Source organism: Colius striatus, chromosome 1 (assembly GCF_028858725.1).
Source record: "Colius striatus isolate bColStr4 chromosome 1, bColStr4.1.hap1, whole genome shotgun sequence".
NCBI classification, from domain to species: domain Eukaryota; kingdom Metazoa; phylum Chordata; class Aves; order Coliiformes; family Coliidae; genus Colius; species Colius striatus.
This window is the reverse complement of record NC_084759.1, coordinates 30,827,707-30,847,384: the sequence shown is the minus strand read 5'-3', so window position 1 is coordinate 30,847,384 and position 19,678 is coordinate 30,827,707. Positions and strand designations below refer to the sequence as shown.

General features: G+C 40.4%; 1 protein-coding gene across 1 annotated transcript in view; it reads right to left on the bottom strand.

Moving 5' to 3' along the window:
• ENOX1 (ecto-NOX disulfide-thiol exchanger 1) overlaps nucleotides 1–19,678 on the bottom strand; it is a 262,050-nt gene that overhangs the window by 141,672 nt on the left and 100,700 nt on the right. The window contains exons 2-3 of the mRNA XM_062020485.1: nucleotides 3,356–3,490; nucleotides 2,346–2,483 (exon numbers count right to left, since the gene is read on the bottom strand). Coding sequence (XP_061876469.1) covers nucleotides 2,346–2,483; nucleotides 3,356–3,365 — 148 coding nt within the window. The 5' untranslated portion in view covers nucleotides 3,366–3,490. The remainder of the gene's footprint in view (nucleotides 1–2,345; nucleotides 2,484–3,355; nucleotides 3,491–19,678) is intronic.

The window sequence follows — 19,678 nt, the reverse complement described above, 5'->3', positions numbered from 1 at the left end:
TCCAAGGACACAATTGACATTGAAACTGGAGAGACAGAAGAAGAGGGGAAGACAAAAGGGTGGGCAAACCTCCAGGAGATATGCAACCAAGATGTTCATAAATGAAAGCAGCAGAAGCTAAGTTTGACGTGTGTTTTTTTCTGATTTGGAGGTAACTGCATTCAAGTTGAGCACAGCACTCACAGGCTAAGCTTAACCGTAAAACAGAAAAAGCTGTTTCCCCATCAGCACATGGGATCATTAAACACCTTGAGTTGGAAGCTAAGCCACGTATCCAAGAGCACTGTCCAAATGCTTCTTGAATACCAACAGGCTTTGGGCCACGACCACTTATCTGAGGAGCTTGTTCCAGTGCTTGACTATCCTCACAGTGAAGAACATTTTCCTAATAACGAATCTGAACATCCCTTAATGAAGCTTTAAGCCATTCCTTTGTGTTCTATAATTGGACACCAGGGAGAAGAGGTCAGCACTGCCCTCTCTGCTGCCCCTCATGAGGAAGTTGTAGATAGCAATGAGGTCTCCTCTTAGCTTCCTCTTCTATAAGCTGAACAAACCTAGTATCCTCAGCTGCTCCTTCTAAGCCTTTCATTCTAGTCCTTTTAACATCTTTGTTGCCTCCCTTTGTACACATACTAAGAATTGTATATCCTTCATATGTTGTGGAGCTCCAAACTGCACACAAATGAAGGTGAGGCTGCATCAACACTGACCAGTTACCTATGCTGCACTTCATGTGTCCAAGGTTGGCTTTTTTGGCTCCCAGGGCACATTGTTGACTCACGTTGAGCTTCTCATCAATCCAAAACCCCAGATTCCTTTGTGCAGGGCTGCACTCCACCCTCTTGTCCTCCAATCCACACACACATCCAGGATTATTGGGGGTTGGACTAGATGATCTTTTGAGGTCCCTTCCAACCCTTAAGATTAAGATTCTGTGATTTTATGATCACACCATCCCAGCTGCAGAATGTGGCATTTGTCCTGGTTAAACATCAAACAGTTGGTTGTTAACCAGACCTCTGATCTATCCAGATCTCTATGTTAAGTCTCTCCACCCTCGAGGGAATCAACAGTTCCTCCTAATGTAGTATCATCAGCAAACTTCATGTGGATTCAACTCCTCCATCCAAGTCACTGATAAAAACACTGATGAGAACTGACTCCCCAGGAGCGGATGGCCTTGCTTGTTTCTTTTAATCACAAACATAGGGTTAAAATCTGAGACTGAGAATCAATTCACAGTCTCCAGCAGCTACATTCTCTGCTTGAGACTGATTCATTATAAATTAGCTCTCTTGCAGCTGACTTTATCCACCTGTAAAACAGGTAATTCAGAGCTATACCACCAACTGTGAGCTGTCACAGCTCCATTGGGTTCCTAGTCTCAGAAGGGGACATATTTGACCAAAATTAAGTGTCACACACCCCTGGTGAGGCAGGCAGAGAGAATCTCATCATGACCTGGCATCCATGTCTACAGGGACAGACACCAACATGACAAGTTACTGCTCTGATCTGATGTTGCACAGCTTTTCTTAAGCTGAAGTGGCAATGCAGCTTCCAGAGTGGATCTGTCATATGCCTGGCATGTGGCTTGTGTCTATAGGACACCCATCCATGTAAAAATAATTTTTCTCTACCTCACAGGAGCAGCAAAGTTTCATTAGTCCCAGCTAACTGGGTGCCTACTGTTGACAATGAAGTCTGACATGTCCAGGGTTGTTGTGAAACATTGCTGGTTTCAAAGAAGTATTTTCATTACTGTTAGAATGAGTAATCCTCCTGCAACACTCTCCCAAACTATGAATGAAATTAAGAAATCAAACAAGAACAACCTCTTGAAATTCCATGTGTAGAGTCAGGCAGAAAGTAAGTAAGCACACACCTGATAGGAAAGCTTCACTTCATTACTATCTAACGAGCATATGAATTCAATGGGCTTCATGATTTTCTGCCCAACTGACATAACTTCAAAATCTTTCTTGGCCAACAGTTCACAGCCCAGGGTATTCCTTGGCAGAACCACAAGACATCCTGATTCGATAGAGAAACAAAAACAAATGTTTCTTGCATGTGACCTGCCTCCTAGTCTTGACACAGCATAAGCATTGATGGTTTAGTTGTTTAATTTCCCCACAGAGTTTTGGCCTTTGCACAAGGTTAAAATATAATATAGATTATATACCTACTACAAGAAGACACTAATGCACAGCATGCAATATTAATCACATGTGATGTTTTCAGAATAGAAAAATGTAATATCCTCAGAAATCATTTCATATATTTTTAAAAGGATCTGAAGAATTCATGGAGAATACAGGAAATCTCTTTAAAAGTCTTACCTGTCACAAGCTGTTGTCCAGCTAGTCCTACTGGAACCATCCCCAGGTTATTCATAGCTGTAGCCCAAGCCGTTGGATCAGTGACTGACATGTTAAGTTGTGTGGTATCTATAGCTATACTTCCCAAACCATCAGCTGCTACAAGAAAAGAAACACACTGTAAGTAGTAAAAGTCAACATCCCAAGACTATTAACCAAAATCATCAGTGAAAAATGAGATATCATAATCACAGCTTATTTTGGGTTTGTTTTGTTTCTTAATTAGGATTCACCTTTTAGCCCCTTGATAATAGTGCTTATAGCTAAACATATATATAGCAAAACATAAAGACATTGGAAACATTCAACAGGCATAGAATGAAACAAGAGTGGCTTAGACTTACTATATAGAAAAATTTTTCACCATGAGGACAGTCAAGCAGTGGAACAAGCTGTGCAGTTGCTATCCTTGGCAGCTTTCAAGAAGCAACTTGATAAAGCCCTGAACAACAGGTCTAACTCTATGGTTGACCTTGCTTTGCACAGGAGGTTGGACTGGAGACTTCCTGAGGACCCTCCCAACCCAAACAAATCATCCTGTAATGCTCTAATATAATTTGATCATACATAACCCATGGCAATTTGTTAGAAAACTGTGTAAACTAAACACTCTCAAATGAAAGATCTGTTTTCCATAAGGAGTGATTTTTTTGTTCAAGATTTAAGAGTACATCCGTCCCTGACTGAAAAGTGCAACCAAACAAATTCACCAAGTGAAATATAAAGTTTTAGTCTAAAAGCAAAACAGAATTATCATTAATATGCTTAAAATAAGTCCAGCCCAGGTATGGCTTTTCCTAGTTTGGGGAAGGAAGAGCAGATGGGAAAACTAAGGCATGGTACCTTTCTGATACTGAACCTCCAAACACAAGGTGTGATCACATATTTGTGCTTCCTCTCTCCCCAGTCACAGCTGGAATCAGCTCTTTCCAGCTATTTTCTTTCAGTCTTTCCAGATCTGAGATATTTACCAGCAGCCATTGCTTTTCCCCAGTTCCTTTTGCTCCTGTTGGACTTCTTCGGCTAGGACAAATTAACTACTGTATTAGCAGCATCTTGAGAAGGGGCGTCACTGAATGCAGGGCCCACACACAGCTCATTAAGCTCTGAAAGAGAAATGACCTAATCAGAGATTGAGTACAGCAATCAGAACACAGTCACAAAACAAGAGCCCAGTTTGGGGAAGCCCTGGAAGGTCCTGCCTGCTCCCGGCCAGCCCCAGCTCCCTCATGTGTATCCAGTGGCTGCGGCAGGGTGAGATGTTCTAGACAGCACTCCACCCTGCCTGCCAAACAAACAGTGCCATAGATGAACCCATCACATCGATCAAATGCACTTCACAAATTAGGTCTTATCAGTACCAAACAGCCTTCTCGGCACGAAGGCATCAGCTGAAAGAACATACTAAAGGATGAATATGATTCAAAAGAAAAAAAAACCCTAAATGTTAACAATTAACTGATGCTGCAGGTTTCAAGGAAACAGTCTCCTGTTCTGAGACAAAGTGAGAGAAAAGAAAAATTACCCCACAATGACTTATAGAGTGGAGGGTGCAGAGACCTGGAAAAGTAAGAAAGTCTAACAAATCTAAGGATTATGTCTTAAGTAACACTGTATCTGTCTCTAAAAGGTTAGTTAGCTGGCAGCAAAGGTGGAGCATCTGCTTCAGTCTAAACCACATTGCTTTCATCCGGTACCTGTCAGGCCATGAACTTTACATAAGGGTAATTTCTAGCTGTTGTGTTTTGTGAAGCTCACCTCACCAGCGCATTGCTAGTTGGAAGGAAGGCTGAATGAGCAAACAGGCAAGAGATGTGACCGAAGGCTGTGAGCTCTCAGCACTCACAGCCTCTGCTGAGGTGAAAATGTGGGGGTGAGGATGATCACAGATGTATGATTACATTATCCTTTGTCTGTTAGTTACATGTGACAGTGGGCAAAGGGGCATTGTGCTATTTTTTTTGCTGGCCAGTAGCCTAATGGGTCTGACCAATAGTGTCTGGCAACAGTGGCCAATTGCTTACAAATTGACCAAGTGCTTACAAATGTTTTGGGATGTCATTAATGTTGTGCAGGGGCACATTGGGGACTTGTTAATCCCCAAGATATTTGTGCTGTCTTTAAAGAGAGTACTTGAAAGACCTTAATAAAGAGTTTTCTGACATGGAGACCCCAAGAATTAATCTTAAGAAAAGACACAATTAACATGCTGACACTATATTTTAGCTTAGTGGCTCCCACACTCCATTTTCATGTGATGTGCATAAAATATGACTCAGAAAGTTTTATATTACAGATCCCTGATAATGTATAGAGGACCTCATAGGAACATGACCATATTAACGGCTGTAAAAGCGAAGAATCGGGATCAGAAAATGCTGTACATTTTTTAGTATGTTGTAATTTTCAAACAACCAGGTTAAAAAACATTTTGTTCAAATCTACGGTGCGTCTATTTAAAAGTCAATATTTATCAGCTCTTAATATTTGAATTTGCATTTCCAATTCTTATTTGATCTCTGCTATTCATTATATATAACATAAAATAATTTTACAGCAAATTTAGCTTTTAAATCAATCTATAGACACCAAACAAATAATGAATAGAAGTCCTCTGCAGGAAATGTGACTATGATAAGGCAAGCCACCAGAGATTTATGTCAAGTTTTTTTAAGCTATGTGTTTCCTATTCAGTTCCTTAAACTTGTACTTAGTTCTTTCCACTCAGGCTATAAACTTCGGATCACAAGCATCTATTTCAAGGTTGGAGCTGGCTGAATTATTCCTTGTCAATAAGTTATTTCTCACAGAGCATAACCCCCTCCTCACTCTTTATGAATCACTCCCAAATCAATCCTGATTTACAAATATACGCTGAATAGCCCAGATGAGAGTGGTTCACTTCTTCCCATGACTGGGAACCTTTTTGCCTTGATGTAGTAAAGTGCATCTGAAAACCAACAGCAGTGAAATGTCTCTTCCTACTGTGCTGTGTGCTAGCTACTTGTCTATAATATATCACCCTGACTAACAGGGAGGAAGGAGGTGCTACCCCACAGCTTTGGAAGATCACCTGCAAAGGTATGGATTAAAAGGATAAGGGACAGAAAAAATGGGCTCTCTCTTCCACACTCTTTCTCCATGCTTTTACTGCCTTGTGAAGTGTGTGTGTGACGTAACGAGATCTGCTGCTGAACTATACACTCTCTTCCTCCCAAACCCCACATTGTAGTTGTACCAGCTCTGCCAGAAATGGGAACTGATCCATAAGGAAGCAGACTCTAGGACAGACAAATGCACCTCAGCCTATTGGGAATAATTAGGTGATTTTTTTTGGTGTTTGCCTTCTACCAGGTTGTTCGCATATTTCAGATTTTGGTATGCTTTCATCAATTAGCCACAGGTATTTGTTAAAGACCTTGCAGTGGAAGAAGAATGTAATGCCATGAATATGAAATAAAGTGGAATCAGTAGGTGAAAATCCTGTTACACTATGCCACCAGTTCTGCCCAATGTGCCACGAAAGCTCAAAATACATTCTAATAGTCCATGTTGGCTCTGGGCAGCTTTGCTTGCTCTCTAGCCATTAAATCTCCTGTTTTATCAGCAGGACCTGGATGTAGTGCAGGCTGAACCAGGGGAAAAAGCCACAAAAGAACACGTGAGGAGCCTAAAGTGGAACTAGTCCTATCTAACCAAGAACTGCTGTAGGCTATTTTGTCAGTGGAAGAAGGCTGAATAACAAGCATAAATGCACCTATGAACACTGAATAATTTGCAGCAAGCTGTAGGCAGAACTAATGCTACATCCTGAAGGACACAGTCCATAGAAATCAGCTCTCGTAAAAAGAAAAATACTAATTACAAACATCCCTTCTACTGACAATTCACTGGTTACATTAACACAGAGCAACATAATATGACTAAAATAATCTCACAGGCATTTCACACCTGATTTAGACGCAAACATTAGCTTTTGTTTAAAAACTTTCAAAAATTCAGATGGGGAAGGTTTCATTACTGCTGAAAGTAATATCAGCTTTGGGCAAATTTCAGCATTTCTTTGTTTAGCTCAGACACTGCATTATTATACCCTTTACAGCTCTGGAAAAAAAACAAGCCAGGGAAACAAATAAACCCACTCACTAGGCCATATAAAAAGTAAAATGTTGTGTTTGATGAGAAATCCATCTACTAGCAAATATTCTTGCTTTCTTAAAATCAAAAGGCATCAGTTTGATACTGGTTAAACAAAGTGTAAGCTTATGGAGGGATCCCACCTATCCTGAGCAGACATTAATCAACACCATTTCACTGACATCACACTTTTAGAAAGCACTGTTAATTTATAACTCATTAGTACTCTTCCTGGCGTTAATGACCTGAAGATACATGCAAAAGAAACCTGTGTTTATAAACACTTGTGCATGGGAGTAGCTTTACTCCAGGGGAGTAACTTCCAAAGCAAATAAAGCTGTAACCCTGATTTACAGGACATAATGTGTAAAGTGGATGCTGGTGTTCCTCAACATTTGGGCAAACATTCTTAATTGAGAGTTTCTGATTAACAAAATTTTAATTCAAAAATTTGGAATTTTGGAATTTGCAAAAGCAACGTCACGTTACATTTTTGTGGTCTCTCTTTTTGCAGATAGAAGTACCGGTCCTTGGATGGCAGATTATGAGAGACATTTAGACTTTCCTCAGACAGGTTGTCAGGAAGATAAAGCACCCTCAAGTCCATACCAATGAGCACTTCTCAGTCATAGCAGTCATAGCAGATTGTACTTAGCACGCATATTTTATACCAGGCAATTAAATGCAGTTACCCAAATGAATACAGAAGTCAGTTATACTTTGTGCATCAATTATCACAGGCAATGAATGCCATGAGACAAAGAAATTAACACAACATAAAACTAATTCAATAACACAGCAGATTGCTAAGTTAAAATCCTACCCTTTAGATATCCATAACACCACAGACAATGAATTACGACACAGAGCGAAAATGATTAAATGCATCACTGTAACGAGACTCTGTGAAGAGCCCGAGTCAGCAGCCAGCCCCAGGATGCAAGAAGGAGGTTCTCTGCCCAACTCTGACACCGAACTGCTGTGTGACCTTCAATCAGTCATTTCACCTCTTTGTCTAACCTTAGTGACCACTAAATCCTTCAATAAAATCCTTCAATCTTTTGAAACTTGGGACTACAAGTTGCAAAGACATTAAATAGTATTGGTGCCAGTTCTTGAGACAACATGGATGAGAAGGAGTTATGTGGTATTTTGTGAACCGTTTCATCTAGGCAAGTTTTTCAGTTCTTAAAAGAACAGCACGTGCAATGCATTTGTTACTGTTCACTTGATTCATAGGACAGTGGTCATTACGTTGGTTACACTCCTCCTGACCTGTCAAAGTACAGGTCATTTACCAAGCTAGCTCCAGCTGCCTTCTAAAATACATTGAGCATTTTGTACTGGTTCTTCCCAGTGTTTTTATTTCTCTAGCTGCAGGCAGGACTTCAAGTAAAGAAGGCAGAAAGAAAAGAGATAACAACCCGATGTCAGTCACTTTCTTACTGACCGTCATAGTATGAAGAAGGCTGGAAGTAGTAACGATGAACATCATACTTTTGTGCTGTAGCCACCCTAACTGGAGCACATGAAAAAAACATCTCCAGCATGACTCTGAAGATGGCTTTTAGTAATAATATTGCTTAGGCGGTGTTTCAAGAAGAAGCATTGTCTGATATTTTATATTTTTGTATAGCTGGTAGTACGTTAACACCCAGAAACCTCATCTAAATTCTTGCAACAGTTTGCAAAACAATATTTACTAAGTTAATTTAAAAACATGTGAGGTACCAGAGTATTTTTTAAAGTGTATTATTTCCTAGGATGGGACTCTAACTTAGGCACCTAATGCATGCTTGTGATGGGTTTATCTGGTACTGTTTCTGGTAAAAGGGGAGAGGTTTCAGTATCAGCCCTTGTAAGAAGTTGCAAAAAAACCCATCTCGGGGGCTGAGCCAACCAGTGATCTCCATGATCACTTTTTAAGGAGCAGAAGCCGTAAGAGTGGAGTTGGAGGTGGGGGAACAAGTGAGATGACAGGGAAATGGCCATGCAGATCCCAGAGTCAGTGAGGAAGGAGAGAAGGATGTGTGCTGGAGCAGACTCCCCTTCAACCTGTGGACCAGTAATGGTGGAGCTGGGATCAGTTAGCAGTTCATGGAGGACCTCATGGCACAGGGAGTGCCTGTGCCTGGAGGGGCTGTGACTGTGTGAGACAGCATTGGAGCTGAATGTGCCTGGAGTTCTGCTGCTGTGGAGGAGGCCTGCACTGGAGGAGTGTGTGAGGAGCTGCAGTCCTTGGGAAGGACTCACACCAGAGAAGTTCCTTAAGGACTGTATCTTGTGGGAGAGACTCTGCATTGGAGCAGGGGAAGAATGTGAGGAGTCCTCACCTCTGAGAAGGAAGAAGCTGCAGAGACCATCAGTGAGGGGTCACAACTGCCATTCCCTGTCCTCCTGTACTGGTGGGTGGGGAGTAGGTAGAGATATCAGGAGCAGGGAGCTGAGCCCAGGAGAAAGTCAGGGCTGGAGGAAGGAGATCTTAAAGTGCTGGTTGTTTTTTATTATTTTGCTGCTCCGTTTTTGCTTTCTGTCTATTTCTAGTTGGTGGTTGATTAAAATGGTCTTGTTCTTTTCCTCCAAGTCAAGTAATTGAGCCTGTTTTGCCCCAAACTATAACTGGCAATGAGTCCTCCCTGTCCTTGTCTCCATCTACAAGGCCCTTGGGGATCTTTTCTCCTTCCATCACAGCGGGTGGGGTGTAGGGAGGTGTTGGTGAGTGGCTGTATGGTGCTTCATTGCCGTCTGGGCTTGAACCATGACAATACTTCAGCCCCCTCCGGCTCTACTGAAGAGAGGCCAATTAATTGCTATTCAGGGTCTCCAGAGAGCCACTCTGTTTACCTGGTTTTGTCTGTCACATCTCCCTCTTACAGGAGTCCTTTGAAAGCAAAGATTGGTTCTGCAGAAAGTGGCACTTTCCTTGCAAAAACAGCTTAATTAGGCACAAGCCAGAGAAAATAAGCAAGGTCCTATCCTTAGAGCCCAAATGGCTGTGTGTTAGGTGTTCACTTACATAATTTGTTTGATTTTCAGTCTTATGAATGAATTATAACACCTTTTCTCATTCTAGATTATGCTATTAAAAACCTACATTGTCATCTTATAAGCTCATAAAACATATGCTGCAGCATTAAGAGACTTCACTTTTCACTATATGCACTGAATACATAGGCTTTTGCATAATTACAAAGGATCCTTTCAACCAATTTTCACTGAAAAATAGTTAATGAGTAAATCATGCCCATACTGATAGAACTAAGACAATTTATAGGAAAATCACAATGTATTTACAGTCTCCCTCTAAATTTAACAAAAGCAATTTGCACAAAACAGATTTTCTGGAACAACTGCTTATTTGAGATGCTGCTTTACTTAAATCCTCTGCCCCAGCACTTCTTGAAGATAACACATGGTACACACAAAGGCCAGATTTCTGTTGGAAAGCAGAACACTGTAAGATCTCAACAGTGAGGAAAAAAAAAACCCACAACAAAACCAAAGATAAACAGGTGTTCTTTTGCAATGCTCCTTGAAAGGTCACCTGGTAATATTTCATGCTAAATCCCAAACTTTACTGTATCTTGGAGCAAAGTCTTAACGAGCTACAAATGTGCTTTTTCTTTTGTGTGAATTTTAGCAGCTGCAGTCTGAATATGCAGAAGTCTATAAATAACAGAATCTGGAGGCACATTAAGAAAAGCATTATAGAAGTCCAGCTTAGTTATTGAAAAAGCATATGCAGTTTCAAAATCATCTGTAAGGAGACAAAAAAAACAACTTTGTAGGCTAGCACCGCAGCACAATCTTGATAAAAAACAGGTCTGATTATTCCTTGAACACAAAACGCAGCTGTGAATTGATGATTGCATCTAGTTTTCACTCTGACAAGATGCCTTGAAGTTGTGAATCCTGTGCTTTCCATGTAAGAGGGCAGTAGCTTACTAAATTAGGCCAATCCTTCCTTAAAATTTCTGCACTGTAAGAATTTATATTCAACAACAGCAACAAAAAGATTCTGAAGTTAATTACTTATAGCAATATTTTAATAGCAAGCCTTGTATCACAGTTTTCTACTAAAAGCCACTGACAACTTGAGAAACATGACATCCCAAACCACTGTATTTCAGACAACAGAGAAGCATCCAAAGCAAGTCATGAGTAAACACACTTCAATAACTTCACTGGAAGGCTGAATACTGAAGTAAGAGCTGCCAGAATGCCTCCATGATGCCATGAAGTACCTGGGCCAGTCATTATAGCCAATATCTGGGCTATACATATTACTTCTTACCCACCTGAGCTTAAGGGAACACCTATATAAATGAACCACACTTAGGAAACACCTTCTCCCACTCTACCATGCAATGTCCTTACCTTGTGTTTACTAGAGCTACCTACAGCAGCTGCAATAAAAAGAGTTGTGGTCTGAGGTTTGGGGCATTTTTTAAAGAAAAACAGATGGGGAAAAAAAAAACAAAAACCAAAGCAAGCTGGGACACACTTACAGAAAAAGCATTTTAGCTTCCTGGCTAACCTAAAGCGAAATCACTCCCATGACACCTGAAAAATGAATAGCTTGACGGGTAAGCCTTGTTTGTGGCAGAGCCCCAGGGACGGTATCATACAGTCCATCAGAGGCAAGGGAGCCTCGTTACTGAATTTCCAAATGAACACAGACTGCTCTCTTCTAACCCCAGAAGACCAGGAGACAGTCGAGTTTCACATGGCAACATTACGTATGGGAAATCTATTTTAAGCAACTTTTTAGAAGTTTCTAAAATGCATTCATTATCATTTTTCTTCTCCTTCGAAACCTGTATAATTGAACTCCTGGAGTTAAAGCAGCCTGCCTTTTCAGGCAGAGAGTCATGGGGAAAAAAAAAATCCCTGTCAATCAAACTATTTTCATATTTTTAAAATACGCTGTTATCATTGGACCAAGTTGTGACAAGAGGTGACATCTGAGTGTCCTTGATTAGGTGCCTGCGCAATCTGTAGAGCACTTTTTTGCAGAGTACTGAAGTGATCTAAAGTCATATTGATCAAAATTTTATGTAAGACCATCAAGTCCTGTCTCAGTGACAGCTGCTACATTAAACTCTAGAAAAGAGGTTTAGGGTTGTTTTGTTTAATTCAAGGCTTCTGGTGCTAAATTCTGCTTAAGAAAAATTTACTATCTCTTCTATCAACTTGCATCTGGCCATACTCTGAAAGCTGTCATCCCCTCTTTGCACATCACACTCAGGATCTTTTCTTCAGTTGGAAGCTCCAAATTGGTAGTGTGCTCCCTTGTCTCATTTATCTTGTATTCCCTCCATTCCTCTTAGTATATCTCCCGTTCTCCTCCATTTACCTCACAATATTCTCTCTTGTTTATCTTTGTAGGGTTTTTTTTTGTTTCCACTCATTGACTCCTCACTTTCCTTTACAATGGAGACACATTTCTTGTCTTAGTCTCCCATGGGCCATTCTCTCATCGAAATACTTTTTAACAGGCAAGACAGTACTGTTTGTTATACTGTGCTCTTTTATTAGTGGAGAGATTCATCTCATCTAATTTTAGCCAATGTGGATGTCTAGGATTGAGCTCTCCTGCTGCCCTCATAGACAATGGGGAGAACTAGATACTTCCGATGGTCTGTCTTAGACAGCTACCTTGCTCAGCAGTAAAACACACCTCGGAGGTACACATCTCACTCCACTGGCTAGAAGTCTGCTTTGCAGTTTTGGATACAGACGTCTGCTTTGTGAAACAGCTGTGGGGTAAGAAGAGCTGGGCTAAGCAAATCGTGTCTTGGGAGCCTAATCACCACTCAGCTACCTGCATGCCATATGAATCCCAGCAAGGCACTCAGTCCCCAGGGACTCGGCTCCCACTCCTGTCCTTTGCCTGCCTGGTAACTCCAGCATGGCAAACCTCAGGGGAACAGAAATCATGAGTCAGTTTGCAACAACTCACGAGAATGTCCCCAGATATAGACACATATGGATATTTAGAGAGATCATTTGCTTTCTGAATTCTTTTTCCTGCCCATCTCCAGTGAATATGCCAACATATGAATATTAGTGTTTGACAACGGGATCTGCCCACTCAAATACATTTCCTGCAACCATGATGCCCTATATCTGCCTATTCTCTGGAGAAAGAATTCATCCTAGACCTTTTCTTCCTTCTTCCAAAGGAATCCCATCTCCTCAGTCCCATTTTGCTGCCACTTGGTCTTTGCAGCTCCTATTTTAATGATCAGTTTAGACCACACATCCCTCTCAGCTACCAGAGTCCCCTATATCTGCCCATTAGCCTTGCCCATGCTGTTACTTGCTTTCTTTATCCTTCATGCCATACTTGGATACAGCAATGTAGTGACGGGTACAGGGAGTTTCCCTCTGTCCTTTCCTTTTTCTCAGGTTGTTTGCTGTGGGTAAACAAGGACAACAAAGAATTTCCACCTCCCACAGACTCTTTGTGCTCTCTCATATTCATTAGCTTTCAGCAGAGGTTGAATTAGGTTGCTATGCAGAGCCAGGAATTTTGCCTGTTTTCTGAACTGTTATGTATGGAATCACTAACAAGTTAATGTAGGGCTGTAAGATTAATAATATTATATACTCTGTGGGTGTAGTCTTCATGGGATGCTTGGACACCTTCTTTCTCTTCCATTAAGAGAGAAGCAATCCTATATTTAACAGCAAGTCTGATCAGGAGAATAGCAATTACTGGGCATCAGTCATGATCAGGCAACAAAAGTTACTTCAAGGCTTCTTCCTTGTAACTAGCTGTCAGAAGGTCAGGGCAGAGCAGGCTTGATCACGGTGAATACAATGATGCTAAAGGCTCATCCTCCTTCCCTCCAGGTGGTCCTGCTGTCCCTTTACCTATCCAACAACCCTTCTGTTCTCATTTCCCTGAAACACTTTCTTCTAAGTGCATTTGCTTTCTTCTATTGCAGTCATTATGCTCCAAGGCAGGAAATCATGTGGATTTTCCCTCAGGCAGGGCTAAAGCCTACTACAGACCCAGCCCTTCCAGGGCTGTAATTTGACTGATGCTGTCTTTAGCCAGGAGCCCCCCAGGCAGAGATGTCAGCGAGCCAGTGATGCTCTGAGATTCGGGGGCAAACCCACTGTCTTGCCAGGCTTCCATATAGCATCTCATGCAGCCAGGCTTTCCCTTTTGAGACTTTAGAAATGCTACTGTGATGTAAAATTAGGAATATGGATGATTACAGCATTCCCTTCTCTCCTCAAGTAGGTCCTCCACCCCTTTGATGTAGTTAATAATCCTTTCACCCACCGTTTTACAAACTGTAGGTTTGTTTGTCTTGTCTTATTTGAATTATACACTCCTCAGGGCAGAGAATTTGCCTTTATCTGTGTTGGTAAAGTACAATGTAAATTCACTGCACTATATAAATATTTTCTAATAACAAAGGCAATAACAAGAATAATGTATTTACTTTTCTGTAATACAGTATTTCCAGGCTTCATGATACCATCAGAAACAACCCAAAGTCAACAAGACCAAAAGATTTGCAAAATCTTTAACTGTGAAGCGGAAGCCATTAAGTCACTGTGTAAAATTCTGGTAAATTAGTTACTTAGATTCATAAATAACAGTTGTTAGAGCAGTAAAAATCCTTGCAAATTGGCCCTCTGGAAAATATAAAGCAGAACGTAACCAGTGTAAACCAGTAGAGCACTGCTTCACATATGTATTCTAAGGGTCACAAATGGCCTTCTAGTTACTTTTTAAACAAATGCAATGTTAATACTTTCACTGCAACATTATGAATAAAGCATTTACCCTGTAGCTATGAATATGGTAACTGATGGCTTTTGACTTGTTTATATTGTCATCAAGCGAACTTTTGTACCGTGCTTTCCTGGGACTAAATCTTGACTCCATCCCTTGAATGTGCAGAGAACATAGCCCATGTAGAGGACACTGAGGTGCAGTGGTTACCTTGAGCTTCCCCTGATCACTGCTCAATACCCTCCCTACAGCAGCACAGAGCTCTTCTGACACACAGGAGAGAGAACCGGGTGCCAGGGTCAGTGTCATGCCACTTTAGCACCATCTCTGCTCATTTTGTTAATGGTTTCTCTGCTCATTTAAACTTCAAAGTATCAAATGAATCTAAATAACTGTGATGATGTAAGGGATTAAACTGACAGGAGTATGAACTGCCCTTGTTTATCCAGGTGATGCTACAGGAGGTGCAATGAAGACACATGTAGAGAACAAAGCCTCGTCCTTTGAATTTACAGTGTGAACAGAAAACATTTTGTGACACTGGTGTATTTCTGTCTAAAATATATGGTGTAATTTAAGAGTGCCTGGTGACACTAGTGGCCTGTGATATACAAGTGGTCAGGTTAAATGACCGCTACGTAGCTTCTTGCCTGCAGCTCAGAGCAACAGCAGGTACAGCAGTTTGAATGGGTCCCATTTATTTTTCTTTTAATTACCTGCTAATATTTCTTTCAGTAGGAAAGATGAATAGATCCCGTCTACCTCCAAATGTCTTCCAAACTATCCAAAACTACAGTTCAGCCAAACAAAAAAGAGATCTTCATTTCCCTAGAAATGGAAAAGCAACTGGATAGGAATCCAGGAGATTCCTGTTCCTCACACAGCTCTGCAACAGACTGTAGGTAAGCAATTGGAACTATCTATGTCTTGATTTCCCACCCATGAAATGGTGTGATAATACCATCTTTACCCCATATATTATTAATCTTGCCTAGTCAGGCTGTTCTCTGTTTATGGGGTATGTCCAGCATCACAGGACCATGACCTGAGCCTGCAGATAACACAGGATTGCATTAGCTCAAGGAATATTTTTTTCCAGAAAAAAATCAAATCCAAAGCAGACTAGAACAAACAAACAAAAAAGTCAATGATCATAACTTCTTATCTGAATGTGAAGAAAATAGCAAGTTTCCTTTAAAAGGACTTGCAATGAAATTCACACTCTGTCAGGTGTAAATTGCAGCCTGTATCTCATCTTGTTCTATCTACAGCTCCTTTCTTAGTCATGCATAGCAGCAGTGTACAAAAATATTTCCTGCATGTGATCAAGTGAGTATAGGCACATAAGATGCAAACAAAATATGGGACTTTACAAAAATTGTTTACTGGTATCTTAAAAGAAAACTAAAAGTTTGTAATAATGTCATTTCTCAAACAGATAACTGATTCACTTGGAATATAACTGTGCTTGGGAACACAATTCAAATAAATCTATGAAATATTTTTTTTAGGAAGTTAGAGGGAACAGAGGTAGCTAAAAGAAATAGAAGAAAAAAAAATCCCAGGAACATGATTATGTTGTGCAATTGCAGATATAATACATCACTTTAAGTCCTGATCATAATAGAGCTGCTCAGTGAAATAGCATAGGAGATGTGCTTTTCTTTTTTTTTTTTTCTTTTTCCCCTCTGTGTGCTACTCAGGATCTCCTGATGTAGAGTCTCTTTCCTTGGAGGTCTTCAAGACCCACCTGGACGTGTTCCTATGCGACCTGATCTAGGTGAACCTGCTTCTGCAGGGGGCTTGGACTAGATGATATCTAAAGGTCTCTTCCAACCCTACCATTCTGTGATTATATGATTGCATATGCTTTATGACATCTAATCGATTACTTCAGGCAAATATCTATAGACCATACTAAACACTGCAGAAACCCAGTTTCATCAATGCTCATCTTTGAAACAGTAAGCTTCTTCCCAAGTCCTGTGGGTTGGTGTTGCTTCAAAGTGCACGTCTGGCACACAGTGAAACATGACCAAGTTCAGGAGAAGAGTTGCAGCACCTTGTTGTGTCAGCTTGTGTTTCAGGATACAAACAAGATTTCACCTTTGGTAGGAATTCAATGAATCTTCTTTAGGACAACTGTGATTGGAGGCAGTAGAGCAGCATATTCAGTTTAATTACATGGCCAGAAATGCCTTACAAGGAATTTCTCCTTTCATTCAGGAATATTTTTTAAAGTCTTAATTGTTATCTATACAAAGATTATACCTAAGCTTCACTGATGGTTAGCTCTCCAAATGCTTATCAGTTGGTGAAGACTTGATGTCTGTCCCACACACTAAGAGGAGAAGCAATAATTTTCTAGATGATAATCAAATCCCTTAATTGGGTATTGAAGTTAAATTTTGCTTGTTCAAATGGTGCACAAATAAAACATCTTTGTATGGTTTCTCAGGGAATGAAAAGAGATGTCATACCTGCTACAAAAGGCTACAGATCCTCTGAAGAACTTACAGACAAGGTACCAGATTTTCCGGTCATGTCTGACACAGCTCTTGCATTTTTCAGGATAAGGCCATCAAGCTTTGACTCTTAGCATCCCAACAATCAACATCTGGGCCAGTAAATTGAGCTTAATTTGAGTCCATGCATGCTTCTAAGGGGGCTTTAATGGTGTAAAGATTCATGCTCCAACTCATCTTCAGTGGTACTAGGATTCACATACACAAATCCATTACGGAGAATGGCCTGGCCTTTGTTGTTATTAATTGAGGCATATTAAGAGACTTGGCAGAAAAAAAAAATCCAAATTTGAAATGTCAAGAGACAGATCCATCTAGTTTCACATCCTGTTGTTATAATATACCTTAATTACAGTTAATTAGGAGATATTGTTCCTGGTGGAAGAGCATCTGACACAGTTTTTGTGAGTGATTAAACATAGAACTGAATCCGATGCATTTGTTGAATGCAGGATCTGTTTACTATGACTGTACAACTCTATGTAGAATATCATTGCTATTACATAGCAAAACAAAAGAAAGTCACAGGCCAAAAATATTTCCCTTGCCTCATAACGCTTTAATATTCCCTGCTTCTTAAATTTTCTGATGCTGGCCCCTTAGGACTCTAGTACATGATTCAACTCCCACTGAAGTTAATCAGTTGGTTTCAGCTTCTCAGTTGGCTTCAGCTGAGCCACATCAGATCCTAAATGAACAGCAGATAGAGGAAAAAGCTGAGGGAAAACTAGGGCTACATCAATTGACCTTTGTGGAAAAACAATGCAGTTGGACACAATGTCAATGAGGGTTCTGATACCATTTGTGAAGAGAATAATCAAAGACTAATCTTTGATTTATTGGAAGAGTGCTATTAGCTGAAATTCTTTTCTCATACAGCATAAAATGCAAGTGGAAACCCTGACTGAAGCCTCAAGCTCAGCTTTTGCTGGTGTCAATAAGGTTTGCTCACACTCATTGATCTATGGCTGTATATGACCCCGAAATATGTTTTGCTGGGCTGCCAGAGATCATTGCTCATGCTTAGAATAGAAATGACAGGATTGGTTTTATCAGTGAAAAGTGAGCAGTGCATGTCTTCTGCCTGAAATGTAACCAAATTAACATCTGTGAAGTAATTTTTTTTCTCAGTTTCAAAAGAGAAAAAAAAAGAAAAAGTATCATTATTAGCTGAATAACTTGTACTAGAAAAAGTCTTGCTTTTCACAAACTCTATATACACTAGTTTCATGAATGCTCCTTTACTCTGAACTACAACAATTGTGATAAATCATTTGCTATTTATTCTTTATTGCAACCACATGCTTTGAACAAAGATTTCCCTTTTTTTTTGTCATTATTTATTTATTTTTGAAAGCAAACCCACTCTTTTAACACATTTTCCCATTCCCAGTGATGGATTTTATATTTGATATGTGATCCAGCTATTTAACTACCTCTCACTACTTCTCCCATGAATTGTTTATACAGCAACTTGGCAGAATAATTTGCATATCACAGGAAAGATCCCATTACATGTTCCCAGAGGTGCGGTTTCACCAGCTTTATCACTTTCTGCCACCTATGCATATGCCCGAAGCAGAGTGTCTGGTTAATTCAGAATGGCACTTCTTGGCTGCCAATAGTAATTAAACTTTAACGATGCAGTTACAAAATTTTCAGTCACTCAAAATTTATCTCCCTATTGTCTCCGATAAATATAAGACCTAAAAATGATATTTATCTGTTCATACAAATTTTCCTGCCGCAGGAAGATCTCGGAGCATTACTTTTACTCTATCCTCTTCATCTGTTGCAGACTTGACCCACAATAATTAGAAAAGGAGCTAATGCACAAAGAAAGTTTAAAAGAAAGGGAAAGTTATTACAAGTACAGTAACTCAATATACCGCAGAAGAGCTGGAGGAGACTTGGGGCTGGACACAGTATTTGCTCTCCAGTCTCTCATTTAGTGACTAAAGGGGACAATGGCTTTAACTGTAGGTTTCTTGATAAGTCTGTGTTTGCATATATTCCAGATGATTCTTCACTCATTATATGAAACATAAAAGAAGCGGCAGTAGCATAACTTTCACTGAGAGGAACACTTACCTCAAGAGCACTCTAGCAACATCAAAGCATACAAATCCTGGTGATCAGGGGATAGAAATTAAAAGGAAGGCAGGTCCACACCACAGTAAAACACCAACAACTTTCCTTGCACAAAGCATTGTTGCCTCTAGATGTTTTCCCAATAAGCAAACAGTCCTGTGCCTTCAAATAGAGTCGTCCAACATACATTCAGGTGGAACGAACACTGGAGATACAAAATCCTGCTACCTTTCTTTGTCACTTTGTAGTAAGGACTATGCACATGAAACTTCAGAAATGGAAACTCAATTTGAGTGAAATACATATTAACAAAAATATCCTTCTCAGAAAGCACCACAGGCAAACACAGTGACACCCCTGAGTTGTGGACGGTGCAATAGCCGCCCCAGCACCTCTCTCTAGCAATGTGACAAACCCACAAAATCCTTAATGCCATAGAAGGCTGGAAGGTGGAGAAGGGGTTGATTCACTGAGAAAACTAAGGGGCTACTGAGTCAGTAGCCTTTGAGTAATAAAGACAATCTCATTGAACAGTGACTGAAACTTGTTATCCTGTCTTAGCCCGAGTGCACGTTACATATTGCAATAGCCAGCAGTCACGGTGACAGAGCAAAAGGCAGATTAAACACAGCAGTCTCTTCAAGTCCAGGGATAGCCTGGTGGGCAGGAAGGAAAATCTGAGCTGTTCCTGCCTGTTTAAAAGAGAGCATTTAGTTTTCGAGCTTGTCAGCATGATCCGTTTTGAACGGATTGTGTTTACTGACATGCCACCCTGACATTTTGGT